This window comes from Podarcis vaucheri (assembly GCF_965113315.1).
Source record: "Podarcis vaucheri genome assembly, chromosome: 3".
In the NCBI taxonomy this organism is placed as follows: Eukaryota; Metazoa; Chordata; class Lepidosauria; order Squamata; family Lacertidae; genus Podarcis; species Podarcis vaucheri.
Genome location: NC_138761.1, coordinates 65,216,141 through 65,233,744, shown reverse-complemented (window position 1 = coordinate 65,233,744; position 17,604 = coordinate 65,216,141). Strand labels below are relative to the sequence as shown.

At 38.2% G+C, this 17,604-nt stretch overlaps 1 protein-coding gene across 18 annotated transcripts in view; it reads left to right on the top strand.

Moving 5' to 3' along the window:
* The window catches only part of EYA4 (EYA transcriptional coactivator and phosphatase 4), a 114,274-nt gene that overhangs the window by 73,443 nt on the left and 23,227 nt on the right, over positions 1–17,604 (top strand). For 13 of the 18 annotated variants that reach the window (XM_082215938.1, XM_082215933.1, XM_082215949.1 and 10 more), the window contains 6 exons: positions 1,540–1,635; positions 5,909–5,975; positions 7,903–8,045; positions 8,159–8,302; positions 9,937–10,016; positions 10,184–10,367. In XM_082215938.1, the coding sequence (XP_082072064.1) occupies positions 1,540–1,635; positions 5,909–5,975; positions 7,903–8,045; positions 8,159–8,302; positions 9,937–10,016; positions 10,184–10,367 (714 nt within the window). The remainder of the gene's footprint in view (positions 1–1,539; positions 1,636–5,908; positions 5,976–7,902; positions 8,046–8,158; positions 8,303–9,936; positions 10,017–10,183; positions 10,368–17,604) is intronic. The other 5 variants (XM_082215939.1, XM_082215940.1, XM_082215935.1 and 2 more) reach the window with 1 other exon arrangement.

Sequence of the window (17,604 nt, the reverse complement as noted above, 5' to 3'; positions counted from 1 at the left end):
AAATATATATATCAGAGCCATAGGTTCCCATGATCTGGAGAGGAAGAATGCAAAGTGTTCAAATAACTAAATAAGAGAAGGTCCACAAATAAGTGTTGCATTTGGCAGGGAGTTGGGGATAGCCCTGTGGGTCTTTTTTATAGGTGTATGCTCTCATGCTAGTGAAGAAAATACTTTAAAAAACTAAAACGTTTCAAAATGTCATGGCAGTGTAGAAGGCCACCACTTACCAAAGGCGCAGAGATTGATGGCATACATTTACACCTTGCCTCATTCTGCATTTGGGCAGCTCTCACCATAAAATCAATCAATCGGGTTTAATTCAATGGTGTCTGTCCACTAGTGGGTTGACTCTGTTGGCAGAATAGATTTCCTGCTGCTGCTTGCCATTCTGCCCAAAATCTGTTCTGGAAGGTTGAGAGACCTTTCACAGCAGATTGTGGGGTGAGGTGAGGTTGGATGCAGTAAGGAACAGGGAAAGAAGTCCCATCATTCAAGCAGAAATCGTTTCACAGAACATTGGATGTCTTACACATGTCTGATAATAAGTAAGCCTATTGACTTACTCCCAAGTAACAGCATATAGGATTGCAGCCTGAATAGTTAAAAATAAAGCAGATCATTTGTTGGCTTTAGAAAGCATATTTTTTAAAAATTAAATGTATACTCTTAAAAGATCAAAACTGCTGTACAGAGAGATAATGAAACATACCATAAAACTATAAGTAATATAAAGCAATACAGATGGAAACACATTGTTTAAACTACATCAAAATGTCACAGGCATCATCCAGTAGGTTTCCATGATGATTTGATAGGCAAGCAGCAATCATAATTGACAAGAGCAGCTAGTAGAAAGAAGTCTATTTTTTCAGTGGCAAAATATTTTAGTTGAAAAATTGATTTGCCTCCCACAGAAATATGTATGTTGAGAGAAAGCATTTGGATTTTGCACAACAAATGGATAATGATCATGTATTTATTGCACAAAAGATAGTTTGAAAAGATCCTATCTCATTATATTAGTTAGAATAATCTTTGGAAGATATGTTTAGAAAATCCATGGTTCCTGAGGGCCTACTTTCTCCTCTTGGTAAGAATAGATCTGCTGATGTACCAGTGTATTTATTCAGAGAAATTTGAAAAGACACTAAATAAAGAGCTGGGACGGAATATAAATTCAATAAATAATATTTAAAAAATAATAAGAATGCAATAATATTGTTTTACTTGCTCAAAATATTTGTGTTTCCTTTTTATCCATGGTCCTTCATGGGTGGGATTTAGACTGGATTTATATTAAAGCATATATGGATAAATATTGGCTTTTCCTTTTTCTTTTTGAAAAAGAGAGCAAGTGCATGGTTTTTTAAAGCTACAGTTGTGTTGTAGTAGATTATTCTCAGAATCATATTAAACAGTTTGCACATTTGTATATATTTTTTGAGCCACTCATGCAGATTTTTGCTATAGTTTGCATGGTAACTTGTGTGTAAATTTTTGAAGTAAAAACTCATGTTTGCTTATTTTTCTATGTAGTGTCTCTTCTTGCAGTCAAAACAGAACCTATGAACAGTAGTGAATCAACAGCAACAACAAGTGGAGATGGATCTCTTGACACGTTTACTGGGTCAGGTAAAGGCATAATACACTCATTGTATTGTAAATTCAGTTTTGGTCAGTTACTCTTATCAAAATAAGGGTGCATAATCAAAGTTCCTTAATAACAATTAAGTTATCTTTTTACTACCCTGATAAAGTAGTTAAAAGTCATGGTTAGTGGAATAACCAAACTTTGGTTAAAACTTAGGTAGCAGAGTTCAGAGTGCTAATATTGAATGGCCCTGTGTTGGTAGCAGGAAGGCAATGACTCCTTGAGGATCTCTTCTGTACCCTAGTGAGCAAAGAGGGGAGACCGTATGCAGCAGCAGCAACATGCCCATGACAACAGAGAGCAACTGAGACACCTGAATGTCAGACAAGACAAGGAGCTATCTGGAGAGGTGGAGGGATCCAGGCCAGCCTCAAAACCAAAGACCATTTTTAACTCTGCTTCTGTGGGAGAGAGAATTCCTGGGGTTCTAAGAGCCTCCACCCGCTGCAAATAATGTGATTTCAAATAGGCCTGCTGCCCCTTCTGGCTCTCAAGCAGACTAAGGCAATATGTTCCCCACTGACTTTGCCTTCCTCTGCTTTCCCTTCTGTCTAAATAGCTGCACTGCATTAGGCCCAGCAAATGCCACTAATGGTCCATAACTCATCAGTCTCCTTTGTTGCCATCTCTGGCAAAATGTAGTACAACAGCATCAAGAAAGAGCTCCTTTCACTCAGTTTTCTAGTAAATAAAACAGTGAGTTAGCTGCAGCTCTCACAGCAACTTCTCATAACAAAAATGGACACCAAAAAAATGAAACACTGTCCCTGTCTCAGGAGAGAATGGTCAAAATCAGTGGTTCATCTACTAACAAATTCCTCAGAAGACCTGATGGCCCTAGCCAAGATACTGCAGGTGATGGTATCTACCATCCAAGTAACACCATGGCTTAGGTTCCAGACCAGGCCTCTACAGTGAGCACTGTTTCCATACCAATTCCTCATCACATTCAGTAAACACATAGTTTTTTCCTTCTACATTCTCTTAGTCTTACGGAGTATGGATTCATACATTTTTGTTGTCCTAGCTTGAATAGGGGTGTAAGTGTGGTATTACATAATTTCCAAATGCTGTCTGTGTCTGTTGTGTCTGACTGTTGTTGTTGTTGTTGTTTGTACTGGGCATGGTCACTATGGCTATGCTTACATTGTGAGGTAGAGGGTCCATTATTAGATCTGCCAGTTAGATCTTGAGGGTGGAATGGATCCTCCCCCTGGAAGAGGAAGCAAAAGACTTGAAAGGTCCTGCCTTTTTGGTCCAGTGGGAGGAGTCATTCTATTTGTGAAATGTCCTCCAGACCTCTCTTCAAACAGAAATTCATGATAAGGACCAATTTCCAGTTTCTATTATATTGAGATGGAAATTATAAATTCAGCTAATGAGCTTGTTGATGTAGCCAGGTTTCCAAAGAATTTCAGGTTTCTCAGAGCCCTTCATGTGCCATTGGGCTTTTAATTTATTTATTTATTTTTGCTTTGATCAACAGGGTCCCATGCTGTCATGTGAAATAGTGGGTCCATGCTCTTCAAGAATCTCAAGCCCAAAACTCCCTTAAGCACCTAGAACTAGTTGTCCAGTTCTTTGGATCCTGCCCATAGTCTATTTCACAAAATAGTGAGGAACTATTCCATGTTTGTGCAATTCTGAAGGCTGTTTGCTAGTACCATTATGACATATTGAAGAAGCGTAAACTTTGAAGTACAATTATGATCGATTAGACGAAAGAAATTCCAGAGCTACTTCATGTACTGCTTTAATCTTTTTCAAAAGTGAATGAACAGCAGATGGCCTAATAAAGATACTCTGTATATTTGCCTAGTATGGATTTGCTGTGAAGGCATTGGTTCAAAATTTTAGAATACATATATTTGGAACACATCTGTCTTAGTCAAGACAGATGGTTAGAGGAAAGAAACTTCAAAATGTTTGGATTCAGTCCAGGCTGGGCAGTACTCTTGAAATATTTTTAATAGGATATGATTGTCATAATTTAAACTTGCCTAGAAATATACAGCTGCTCTTTGTATAGGCACGTAGTTAGTTGATGGCTACTGTACTAGACCACTTGATTTTTTCTTTGTAAAATTAAATAGGTGTGCTACATCTATGGGGTGTGTGGAAATAAAGCAAGTCCTGGTGGCAGCCCTCCTATAAATGGAGATAATCAGATATATTCATCGTGCAATAGTACCAACATAAGCCCAGGTTCCAAAGAAATGGACCTAATGGTTTTCTTTTCTTGTTTGTTCTAAACTGACTTTACTTTGGACTACAGTCCTCTGCTTTGTCCTGCATAGCTTTTGAAAATCAGCTAAGTTTGAGAAGTAGATCATGATATATGGCCTGGGGCTCAGCTGTTAAAAAATTCCGCTGCATTAATAAAAATCTCTTGTGCGAGCTTTGTATTATGACCCTATTTATCTAGCCTCCCCCCCCCCAATTCTTTTTAATCAAATCAAAACTTCTTTCACATGAACAGTTGCCCCAAAGTTATTGCTATGCCTCTAGAACTGTGCTGGCATCCCTGTTCACACAGACTTCCTTCCCATGTAAGCACATTTCCTCATTCACTGTGGTGGAGATGGCAGTTCCATTCATCATTTAGCATTGTATGCATAACATTGCTTCCCATCCTCTCCTTATTGAATCCCTTGGAAGCACAGAATCTACTATGGGCATGGAGTCTCTACACTAGAATGACTGGCCCAGTATGGTAAACAATTGCAACTCAGTCCATGGAGGGAAATAAATTAATGCCACTGGTTCTGCTGTGCCAAGTGTACTAAACCATGCTTTATATGTAGGTGTGGTGTGGTTTAAGTTCACATGGTAATGTAGTAAAACATGAAGCCAAACCTAACCCCAGACATCTCCAGAGTTTGTCACAATAGCATGGACAATAGACTTCTATTGTTCCTACAGTTTTGTATAAGGATTTATATTTTTATTAGAAAATGCTAGTTTCATGAAGTATTTGCCAGTATTGCAAATTGTGTGCCTAGGCACAGGAAGCTTGTGGCTGGTTGGGGCTCAGAATAGGAAGATGAATAGAGAGACAGGACAAAGTATTGGGTTCAAATAGGCCACAACTTTATTGCTTACAGATGTAAGTAGGCTTTGGTGCAGACAATGGGTATGTATCCTGAATCAAGCAACCAACTGCAGGTTGATTATTGGCTGTGTCGACCCTAGGTTAAGGGTCATCCTATGAATACAGTAAGGGAGTATTTCCATAGCTAAGTGTCATGCCTGGCCTGCATGTTCACCTTTGGGCAGCACCAAAGTCTGTTGCATCGGGTGTGAGCGTGGGGAATCCAACTCCAACTGAGCTGGCTGGAAGAGATGCAGCTTGACTAAATACCCAGCAAACGGACCTGACTGAAGTCCAGAGGCTTGTATGGTTCATTGCACAGGCCATGGTTGGTTCATTCAAACAGGCAGGCACGCAACAGCCTGTGTGACTGGGAAGAAGGGTGACATCCTCCAATAGTTGCACAAGCAGGAAGGAGGGATCCAGGCTGGTCCACAGCTGTGCTGAACACAATTGCTGTGTGCCACCATTTGACAACTGTCACACTTATTCATTTGTGGCCTACAAGAGAAAAAAGAGCCAGCTTTTTAAAAATGTCTGTATGTAGTTACCTCTTAAATCTACTCACCACAATTGACTAGGCAAGTGGTTATTTTTAAGTCTCACTTGTGTTTTGAATACTGTAATATGTTACTTTAAAACTTGTATTACTTGAGAAACTTTGTTGCATCTGAAACAAACACATTGTGTTTTGAGATCCCCATCAGTAAACATAGCAAGTATACCATACCCTTGTTAGGCCACCTGGTGAGGCTGGTGGGCTTCATTTGTGGGTCACCAGTTGTGCAGGAGTGATGGAACAGAATATTGGACATCATACTCAGTGGCTTTTATTCGTTTTAGGTTTCTTGCTAAAAATATAGCTCATAGCTGTTTAAATGTTGTCTGGTTCATAGCAACTTTGATCAGAGCAGTCATACTTTGATTCAACAGTTTTTACATTGTTTATAAAATACTGTATTTTTCTGTGTATAAGACAATGCTTTTTTGCTATAAAAAATTGGGGATTCTCTTATACGTGGATAGAGAATTCACGGGTTTGGGCTCAGCCTCTACCGTGGGTGGCTTGGATTTTGGTTCTGGCGTGGGCAGAAAAATATGGTACTTTGTTGGCTCCAAATATTCTCATACATTGAACATTCTGTACTCTTGGTTTTTTGCAGTAATAACAAGTAGTGGCTACAGTCCAAGATCATCACATCAGTATTCGCCTCAGCTATATTCTTCCAAGTTAGTGAGCATGCACCTTCTTACATATTACTGCATATCATTTATTTTAGGTCATTTATTTAAAGAATATTAAAAGTAACTGTTTTTTTTAATATAAAATGCATTTTATGTAATCTGAGTGGTCAATCAGTTCAACGGATACCAAAGGAATTTACTTGTTTGTAACTTCTTTAGCAACGGGAATCAAGATATAAGATTCCTCTAAACCAGTGGTGTCCAAACTTTTTTCAAAGAGAGCCAGATTTGATGAAGTGAAGGGCCGTGAGGCCAACCAAAGTTGTTAACCTTTTTTGAAGATTGAAGATGTTGAGCTTTTCTTAGGATTTTACCCCAGGAAATAAACTGCCACAGGGGCCGAATCAAGCTGACCTGCAAACTCGATTAAGCCCCCGAAACGGACTTTGGACATGCCTGCTTTAAACATATTTTCAATGTATCTCTGCAATAAATAACTATTTCTTGCCTTCATAGTGTATAACTGTAAAGTAGGTTTCAATCTATAAGCCACAATTATTTTAGCCCAGAATAATTTTGTAACAGTCAATGTGGCTTTATAGGGCTGTATCAGTAGTGTCCCTTGCTCTGACAGAAGACTTTTTGATATGGCAGAGGCTTCTATTAATAGAATAGGTAGGCAATTTTCTCTGATTTCCCCTCCTTCCTGCAGCTCTAACATTCCGTAAAATCTACTTGAGAAGGTTAGCAGACTCATGGGAGCAGACTAGGAACTTAAGGAGGAGAATGGGTGAAAATTGCCTTCCTCTCTGTTCCACTGGCAGAAGCCTCTGCTGGATCAAAAAGTTGTGTCTGTGTGAAGGACACCATCGTGTGCAACCCATAGTAGCTTAAATTAATAATGATAGTTAATTTTTTATTTGCAGTGTTGGCCTTAGTGTGGAAAAGAACAATTTAACTATGATATGGTAGTTATTACATATAAGGTCTTTACAGTTTAGCTTTATTTTAATAATCTGTTACTTAAAGTGTAATATGTTGCGTTTTATGTAGGAAAAATGTATGCCAAAAATGTGAAAGTAGTTTTAAAAAGAAAGCTGAAATGAAAAATAAATGAAATTAATAATATATTTAGCCATGGATTTTAAAGGGTATGTTTCATTTAAATCAGCTTTTCTGGGTATTCATGTTAATTAAATTTCATTTTAATTATTAACCATTCAGTATAAAGTATGCATTTTGAAATATGTTTGTAATTCCTTTTAAGAAAAAAAAGTGGGTGGTTTTGTGTAATGTGCATTATTAGTTAAATGCTTCAATTATTTTCAGTGATGCTTTGTATAGTCCCACTCTGTGATGACTTGAACTTGAGGGCAATCTTTTATTACATGCTCATATGTGGTAGACTGATAAGTATACCAGTTTACTGATCTTGCTGCCACTGAATGGTTGTTCAGCTATTGCTTATACCGTACCTCTTATCTAGATATATGTTGAGATTGGGAGTGGACTTTGGGTTTATGAGCATCATTTCTGCTATCTTCTCTGTCCCCTCGTTCACTGTGCATAAAATAAATGCTCAGACTAGATCCAGTGGTGTGTTTTTTAAAAAGAGACTTTTAAGAAAAAAGGAAATTCAATATTTGTGGTCACATAGAAATCCCACATTCTAATAAACATAGAATCACATGGTTTAGATTTTCACTTTTATTCATGGCTTGGGCTTCCCTGAAATGTACATAGACTTGAAGAGGAAAGTTTAAAGAATGACAGTCTTTCCTACTTTCTCTCTCAGCTCTGTGTGCTTTTCAAGGTTCATATTGATTCTGCTGGTTCTGACTTTCTTCCAGTTTGCCTTCATGAATAATTGTGAGGAGGAGGAATGAGAATATGTGGGATTGTCTATTTGTTTGCATAAACTTGATATGTATATATTGTCACTTGTGATGATATTTCCCCCCCTGTTCTCTAGGCCCTATCCACATATTCTTTCTACTCCAGCAGCACAGACAATGTCTGCCTATGCCAGTCAGACCCAGTATTCAGGAATGCAGCAGCCAGCAGTGTATACAGCCTATTCACAGACTGGGCAACCTTACAGTTTACCCACTTACGGTATTTGACCTCAAGTTGTACTTTATTCTTATTCCAAGTATTTTTGACATCATGGAACTGCTGTTCTTTCCCCCCATCTATAAGAATCAGATGAAAATTAATTTCTTATGCAGATTTGGGTGTAATGTTGCCAGGCATCAAGACAGAAAGTGGACTTTCACAAACGCAATCACCCTTGCAGTCCGGGTGCCTTAGTTACAGCCCAGGGTTCTCCACACCACAGCCAGGCCAGACACCATATTCATACCAAATGCCAGGTCAGTCACCTATTGTCCTTCCTTGCTCTTTAGTGTTATCTTTGAACCAATTCAGAATCTATGTATTATTTATGTGATAAGTATCTTGTGTGAAACTTCATGTCACCTGATAAACTCTTTCATTACAGTTACGATAGCTGTCTGTTGTTTAAATGAATGAGAATCTGAAATCCTGCCAAGATAATTTTGTTGATTATTTTCTAATTCTTTATCATAACTCACTTTTAATATTTGTGAATAACAGCCTCATGTACCGTGTTAACAAATTTACTCGTAAATTATCTGATGACAACATTTAATACACTGGTGGGTTACTTTAAAACTGAAAATACCTTCTTGAGAATGATATAGACAACAATCCTAACTAATTACAGATAGGTAGCCATGTTAGTCTGCCATAGTCAAAATAAAAAAATTCCTTCCAGTAGCACCTTAAAGACCAACTGAGTTAGTTCTTGGTATACTAACTTAGTTGGTCTTTAAGGTGCTACTGGAAGGAATTTTTTTATTAATCCTAACTAAGCCAGCCACACGTGAAATGATCCTTTGGGCATATCTCTGGATGCCAGCATATCCTGTCGTCTACTGTATTTGGCATTCAGTTCTGAAATTGGGAGATCTCTGAGAGGACATTAAATCATTGAACATATACATGTTCTAAGCATTTAGATTGTGTTGGAATCTACATTTGGAACAATCTTGTGGCCCTTCTTCCCATCTTGTTTGTTCCTAGTTATGTTGTTAAAGGAAAACGGTGATACCTGGGGTGCAGGAATTCTAAAAAATTCAGCCCCTAAAATACCTTACAAAATGAAGGGATACAGAAGGACTTTCTGTACCTTCTCTTCTGTTTTAGCACATTAGTAAAGTGCATGGGTTGCCAGCTGCAGTCTCTTACAATTGCAATAAAAATAAAAGTCAAGTAAGGGGACTGGGAACCTGCTGCAACCAAAGTTGACAGTTACTGGGTAAGTGTGTATTAATTGTATGTTTTCTTAGATTTTTATCACATCATAGACCTTTTAGTCCTATAACCATAAGTTTGATCCATTCTTAATTATGCTTGGAGTGGATCCACTGACATCACCCAGACTTCAGTGATAACTAGCTCAAGTTCCGTTGCTGTCTAAGTAAGAACAAGTCTGAATCAAATTCTATATTCAAGATCAGTGTCCTTATCCCTGCTCCCCCCCCCAACCTTCTTTTCTAAGCCATCCACCATATTTCATTAGTGTGTCATTGAAACTGGATTCCAGGAGGGAAAATGGCAGGAAAAAGAAGAAAAGAAGCTGCTGAAAGAGAACAAGGACTCACCGATCTACAGAGTGAAATTTGAGTGCATAGATTTCTTCATTAGTGCTTCTGTGAAGCTGGATTGTTCTATATGGAAATCATAGCATAGAATTAAAGCTTTGGCAACTAGATTTTTAAAGCAGAAGATGGCATTGGTTATGGTATATAGTTATAAATAATGATCTCTTCAATGAAATATCAGAATAGCTAATATTTGCATATTTCACTTACATATTCTTTATATTTATATATGAAACCTTCAGATTTTTTACTTTTGATTTGTCTGCATTGTGCATAATGTATTACTTATTTCTTATACAGAATTATTCTTTTAACTCTAGGTTCTAGTTTTACACCATCCTCCACTATTTATGCAAACAATTCAGTCTCAAATTCTACAAACTTCAGTAGTTCACAACAGGTATGATTATTACTATTTCTATAAACTTCAAAGTATATTTTATTTGACTTAGCAATTTTAAGTATTTTGAATGGTCTGGACAAGAATTTATTTCACATTGCTGTATTTTAGATGGGAATGCTTAGAAAATCTTGCTAGAATTTAAAACATTGTTTCTATCATTCTAGGATTATCCATCATATACAGCTTTTGGCCAAAACCAATATCCACAGTATTATTCAACATCAACATATGGAACATATATGACCTCAAACAACACCACAGATGGTACCTCTTCTTCATCATCAACGTACCAGCTCCAGGAATCTCTCCCTGGGCTCACTAGTCAACCAGGTACAGATCTTCATCCAGGTGAATGGTTTTTTGTTTCATCCATTTTGAAGTGGTGTTCAGAATTTCAAATATGACATAGGTAAATTTTACTTAGAATCCGTTATTAGTAAACCATTAAGAGTTTAAAAAGGAAGTATAGAAATTCGAAAGTAATGATATAAAAATCCTTACTGGAAAGAAAAGGAAATAATCACAAGATCTTAGAGAAATAGCATTTGAGAGCCAAATTACACGTGATGTAACTATGCAGCATTTATTCTGGAGACTAGCAATGGGAGTCTAATCCAGAATGTGTTCCTGGTCTTCATTGAAGCCATTTTTTTGGCTGAAAATAATCTTCACCTGACTGCTGTTTGTCCTGAAGTTGCTGACTTCAGGAAAGAGCACTTTCAGAGTCAAAAGGTACCCAGGAGAGAGGAAAACAGTGGAGAACCAAATCCCCAAGCAAGGATGTTCTAGATCGGGGCTCCATGGTTGCTATTTCTCCAAAATAAAAGTGGCCAAGTTAAGCATACTTTACAAATGTGTGACTAACCTCACAAACAGATTGTCTCTTGGACCTTGAGTCCTCACACTTGCCGAAACTCATTGCATTGTTACAGTTGCTGCAGTGTATGAACAGCTGCAATATCCTCTTTAGTGGGAAAATGGTGATGGTGCAGGAAGTAGTCTAAGAAAGGTCCTTAGACTTTTTCCCAGTAGTCACTTCCAACCTACATGAAAATTATTTTAAAGGACTGTCACCATCTCTCTTCATTTATTTATTTATAATCTCAGAATGGTGGGGGGGGGGAGAGACTTGATATTTTGGTATTGGGCTTAACTAGCACTGTGTCACATGATCCTAGCTGTGGGTTCTTTGTGCTGTTTCCTATCAGCAGTTAATTCCCTGAAACCTTAAACTGGATAACAGTCTAAAAACATGTGGGGTGAAAAGTTATAGAAAAACATATACACAAACTATGCCTTAAGGGTAGCTTTATTGGGGTTCAGAGGAACTGGGTCATTAGGACAGTTACAAAAGAAACATTTCCTTACTAAAACATGCCCCACCTAGGTAGACAGTAATTTCAGCACCGAGCTTCCAGAGTAGGTCACACAGAGGCCAGTTGCTAATCTTCTCATCCTCCCCAGCAAGGGAAGGAATAACCAGAAATGTGAGGTGGACACGCAAGGTGAGGGAGGGGAAGCTCCATTGTGCAGATGGAAGTCCTGGTGCTAGCAGAACTGCTTAGTTAGATCTAGCCCTATATTTTTAATGTTTTCTTTAAAAATCACCCTCAGTGTTCCCATGCTAGCTAAGAAAGACAGCAACATTACAGTGGGGAAACAGCCTTCTTAATCATAAGGCTGATCAATTTTATTGTTATCAGTATAAAGCTATAAAGTGTCAGGTTTTGGATTACATAACATTTTAATCCTGTCTAGTTGCCTCACTGAAGCAGTAGAAGATGTCAGTGTTACCCCAGTTTTTCATAATGGATCCGGAAAGGAAATCAAAGAACCATTAACCAGAGCTTTCCAAACTGTGTGTCGCAGTGTGTAGGTGTGTTGCGCAAATGCTCCTCACACTCCTCCTGGGGCTGGAAAGGGGTTAGTTTAACTTCCGGTTTGCTAGTAAAACTGAATTACTGTGTCACGAAATGATGCATGTCTAAAACGTGTGTCACCAACATGAAAAGTCTGCAAAGCTCTGAATTAACCCATAATCTCTAAATTAGTTGAAAGCACTTTTAATATTAGTTGTAAAATATATAGAAGAACAAGCATTGATGACTAAGAATCACCATGGCTTCTGAACTGGAAAGCCTTGTTTCTTTGAGGATGTCAACAAATACGGTATATAGATAGGGGATGATCCAACAGCATGTATATACTTAGGCTGCAATTCCATGCATACTTAACTGTCAGTGAGACCCACTGAATGCAGTGGAACTTTTTCTCAAATAAGCATACATAGCCTTTTACTGAAAGCTCCTAAGTAGACTTAAAATTAATTATTGGGGTGTTTTTTTTTGCTAGAGTTTAGTTCTCCTGATCTGGACAACACTTGCAGTTTTAAAATGCTTCTTGCCTTTTGTAGGCTTTTGTCAAATATGCTTGCTCCTTCTTGGACTTGTGTCTTTCCTGCTACATTCCATTCCTGTTATATTTCCAGTTGCTCATTATTTCAACATTTTCTCGCTTGGCTACCTCCTTGATTTCTTTCTTCATCTCAAAATCACCCTCAGAGTTTTGGTGAAAGATGATGATATGTTCCCAGTACTAAATTGCACTTTGGGTTTGGCATTTCAACCCACATTGTTTCTGTAAATAAGTATATCCCTTGGAACTTTCCTAGTATGTTGGACTCTTGTCCTTTATGTATAGAACAACACATACTCAATACACCTTTCCTACTTCTTTGTGTAGATTTTATATCCTTGGACTGACATGCCCACTTTTTCAGCATTGCCTTTGAACAGCACTCTACCTTAGTTTGGAAACTTCTGTATTGCTATGTAAAACCTATATATAGCAACCATTTCATGTATAATTTCTCATAAGAAACTTTGTTTTCTTTAAATATCTGTCCTTTTTTTCTATAGGCTCATTGCTAAGTTATGTATGATCTCTTCTTCAATGATCTGAAACATTTACACTATCTTCCCTAAAGCAGTAACCACCCCAAATCAGATATTCCCAAGCTCCTATCAGCTTTGACTCAGAAATCATTTAAAAACTCTTCACAAATTTCTTGAAGTTCAATGACAATATTCTGCTTCCAGTTTTGGTGGCAGATTGAATGGAATCAGTCTCTTTTGTACAAGTTCTGCTTGTTTGAAAACTTTCTCCAGTGCCTAAGAAAAGGAAACGCTTTGTTCCAACACTGCAATCTTATTTATGCACGGAGATTCCTCAGTGCTGCCTTCCTTACGGGGCTTCCATATGGAACAGGATGCCCTGGGATGTTCAGGCATAAGTGCTTATGTAGCAAAATTAGCACCAGCCAGGCACAAGAGGGAGATACCAGCAGGCTTGACAAAGTCCTGAGGTTTGCAGCAGTACCAAAAAATCTGGTGAAAAGGAGCCTGAGGGAGGAACACACCCCCCCCTCGCAAAAGGCTAAAACACTACTGTACATGGATGATTGCCTCTGCAATTCTTTTGCCATAAAAAAGTTGGTGTCAGGCTTCTTAAAGCCATTTCACAAACTCCAGGCTAAGTATAATGGCAGAAGAAAGTTGGATGAGGAACCAGTGTAGGTTGGGGAAAGATGTGAACAAAGAGACACAAGATAAATGAAGCTAGATCAGATGATGCAAAGGAAGAAGAAGAGTTGGCAAGAAGCAATTGAGACAAACCAAGAGGCTATTTCAGAGAGTAGAATGCAAATTGTCAGTGGAGACCAGGCAAGAACAGAGGTAGAATGAGAGAAATGGCAGGACAGTTTATAGACTAGAGAAGATAAAATGAGAGGTAACATAGAAATGTGGAGTTGTGGAGGGTGCATAAAGTATGAATTAACTGGCACAACATTTTATTGTAGCCAGGCCCACACTTGTCCTGTCTAGAGACTTGACTTTTCTACCAGAACCTTTCTTATTTCCCAGCATCCAAGAAGGTCTTGTTTCTAAGCATTTAGCAGACATCAGGTTCATTGTTTGAAATACACCTTGAAATACGGTATTCTCTTAGACCTGTTGTAGCTGATGTTAAAGGATGGGTTTGTGTCTATTTTTCTATTTTGCCTGCACCAAAAAGGAGTCAGTCTGTGACTCTCTGAGTCCTTGTTCTTGCTTTGCTCAGTCGTGTTAGAAAAACTGAAAAACAAACACAGACCCATCCTTGACATCAGCTCCAATAGGCCTAAGAAATCCCTTTCACTGTAAGTACCAATGGTCCTTTTCCCCCCTACATGAGCATATAGTGATAGTGTTTGAATTACTGACCATGCATGTGCACACAAATATAGTGCACACTCTTCTGAGCATAATAGTTCTTTATAGGTGAAATAAACAAACACTACACGCAGCAGCTGCGATTTTGGCTACTAATGATTACCATTCTATTTTATTTCATTTCTTACATATAGAAACTCCCCATAGTAGACATATTAGAAGAAGGTACTATGTTCACTGTGTATGTGATAGAATTAGTTGTAACAAAATACATTCTAGCACATATTTTAATGACAAAACTTGTATTCTTATATCAGATTCTTTGAAACTAAGAATGAACAAGCTAGTGTGAAAGTTTTCGCAGTGTTCTGCATTGCACGATAGAGAACTGTACTAAAGGTTCATGGTTTGCACATTCAAAACATTGCATTCCATTTAGATGAGTGTATTTTTAAAGTGGTACAGAAGGATAGAGGCATGTGGTGTATTTTCAGAGTGGGTGTGACACTGTGGCAAGTGTTGCATGATCACTTCAACACTACAGAGAATAGGAAGTGAGTGGGCAAGCTTATATTTCAGGTGCAAGTGCTATTTGAGAAGCCCCTGTTTTGAAAAGCATAGAATATATATACTTCTGCCTTATTATTATGTTATCATGGCCAATGTAAGTTATTGTACAAATAGATGAATAGATAAACTCGCATATGTCAATATGGTAGACCACACAGACTCAGGCTCAACTCTGTACTTTGCCATGCTTACATTTCTCCCTGGTTTTTTGTTGCAGAGGACCAGGAGCCCTTGGGGTCCTTTGGATTCCATCTGCTCTGATTTTTTTTTTAACTGAAGAGTGGCATGAAAGTGTCTAAATAAATAAATAAATAAATAAATAAATAAATGAGATTTATATCTAAACAAACTACATCTTTAAATAGGTTTGGGCTAATGAATGAAGCAACCAGAGAACTACATATAATGCTGAATTCATGCATGGAAGTATTTTGTTCTCTGGGACAGTCTGACTACATACAAGGTGGATAATGCTACTTGTACATATTTACTAGTCAAAAGAAGCTAGATGCATTTTACAGTCCTGGTTACTAAATCAGTCAGATTAATTAAAAACCTTTAATCAACATACTGTTGCAACTGATAATCAGAAAGCAGATTTGTTTTTTAAAAGATGTCAAACTAATTGTTATTATAACAACAATGTTTAGGAAGTAGTAATAATAATAATAAATTTTTATTTATATCCCGCCCTCCCCAGCTGAAGCTGGGCTCAGGGCGGCTAACAACAATCAAAATAATCCAACGTTCTAAAAACATTCATTATAAAATTAATTAAAATCAAATTAATGGCAACCATTAAGCAACATTCTATGCAGATTGCCAGAGGAGGGGGTCAGGCTGCGCCCTGATCAAAGGCCTGGTGGAACAGCTCTGTCTTGCAGGCCCTGCGGAAAGATGTCAGGTCCTGCAGGGCCCTAGTCTCTTGTGACAGAGCGTTCCACCAGATTGGAGCCGCAGCCAAGAAAGCCCTGGCTCTAGTTGAGGCCAGCCTAACCTCTCTGTGGCCTGGGATCTTCAGGATGTTTTTATTTGCAGACCGTAAATTTCTCTGTGGGACATACCAGGAGTGGCGGTCCCATAGGTACGAGGGTCCTAGACCGTATAGGGCTTTAAAGGTTAAAACCAGCACCTTAAACCTGATCCTGTACTCCACCGGGAGCCAGTGCAGCTGGTATAGTACCGGATGAATTCTGCACCCGCTGGAGTTTCTGGGTCAGTCTCAAGGACAGCCCCACGTAGAGCGAGTTACAATAATCCAGTCTGGAGGTGACCGTCGCGTGGATCACAGTGGCTAGGTCAGGGCGAGAGAGATAAGGAGCCAACTGCTTAGCTTGGCGGAGATGAAAAAATGTCGCCTTTGTTATAGCTGTAATCTGCGCCTCCATAGAGAGGGAGATATCGAAGATTACACCCAAACTCTTAACGGACGATGCTGGCACTAATTGCACCCCCGCAAGAAATGGGAGTTGCCCCCTCAATCCCATATCGCCCCGCCCAGCCAGAGGACCTCTGTCTTCGAGGATTTAACTTCAACCGGCTCCCACGTAACCATCCAGCCACAGCTTCCAGACATCTGGTCAGTGTGTCTGGGGCCGAGTCAGGATGGCCATCCATCAACAGATAGAGTTGGGTGTCATCGGCATACTGATGGCAACCCAGCCCAAAACTCCGGACAAGATGGGCGAGGGGGCGCATAAAGATGTTAAAACATCTTAAAAGAGGGATTTTCCTGTTTCTCATACACAGGAAGAACATCTCTTCTAAGTTACAGCATATATGCGTCATCTAAAAACGGAGAAAACATGTTTCATGCTCAATAAATACTGATTTTACCAATTTGCAAATTTAATTTATAGATGAATCTACAAATTGACTAAAACTCATATGGTTAATTAATTAAAATTTCTATTAGTGGGCTGCAATCTTATTTAGAAATGTTTATGTTTACTTCTTAAAACCTTTATAATGGTGACACAAGTTGAAAAGTTGTATAAGTTATATCCCTATATACCATTCAAGTGGCTTAAATTATTATTTCTTTTTGGAAATGATTTATTATTATTATTATTATTATTATTATTATTATTATTATTGCAGTCATTGCCCTATTTATGGAGCAGTATAATCTGCAATTCTGCATTCAGAAAATCTAAATTCTGCATTTGATAATTATTCCTTTTGGACATATTTCATGCTCACTTTGATTTGTGCGTTGAAATTGTATAGTTGCGCATTTGTTTGCATTAGATGTTTGTTTTTTGCAGAATTTGAAACTTTGGAGAAGGTGTTAGGCTAGGGAAAAAATAGAAAATATGTGGAGAAAGATAGGAACTGAGCCCTATAAAGAGGTACAATCAAATCCTACTTCTGGTCTACGGAATCCATATACATATCTGTTTTCTGTTTTGAAGTTTTTTCATCCACAGTTGCCTGAGCTAAGCAAGAAAGTTGAGATTCTCAGGATTCTGCCACATAATCATAGCCACACAGATTTTCAGAGCCTTATATTATGCTTTTAACCACAAAACTATATCTCTGGGTCATTGAAAAAGTTCACAGACTACCTCATAACCTCCTTCTGGTATGCTTTGTTTCATTTGGAAAGTCAAGTGTGTATTATTATTGCTGTTTCGACCTGGGGAAGTTTGACATAGTGCCTAGTTAAATAGTATAGTGCAAGAAGTTGTGATTGCCCTGTAGACAAACTGGGACTGTGGTATTTGTTCTGTTCGTAGCTTTTTTCTTATGTGGAAAGTTCCATCCTTTCAGTACTTTAAATAACATATTGATAATATTTATGC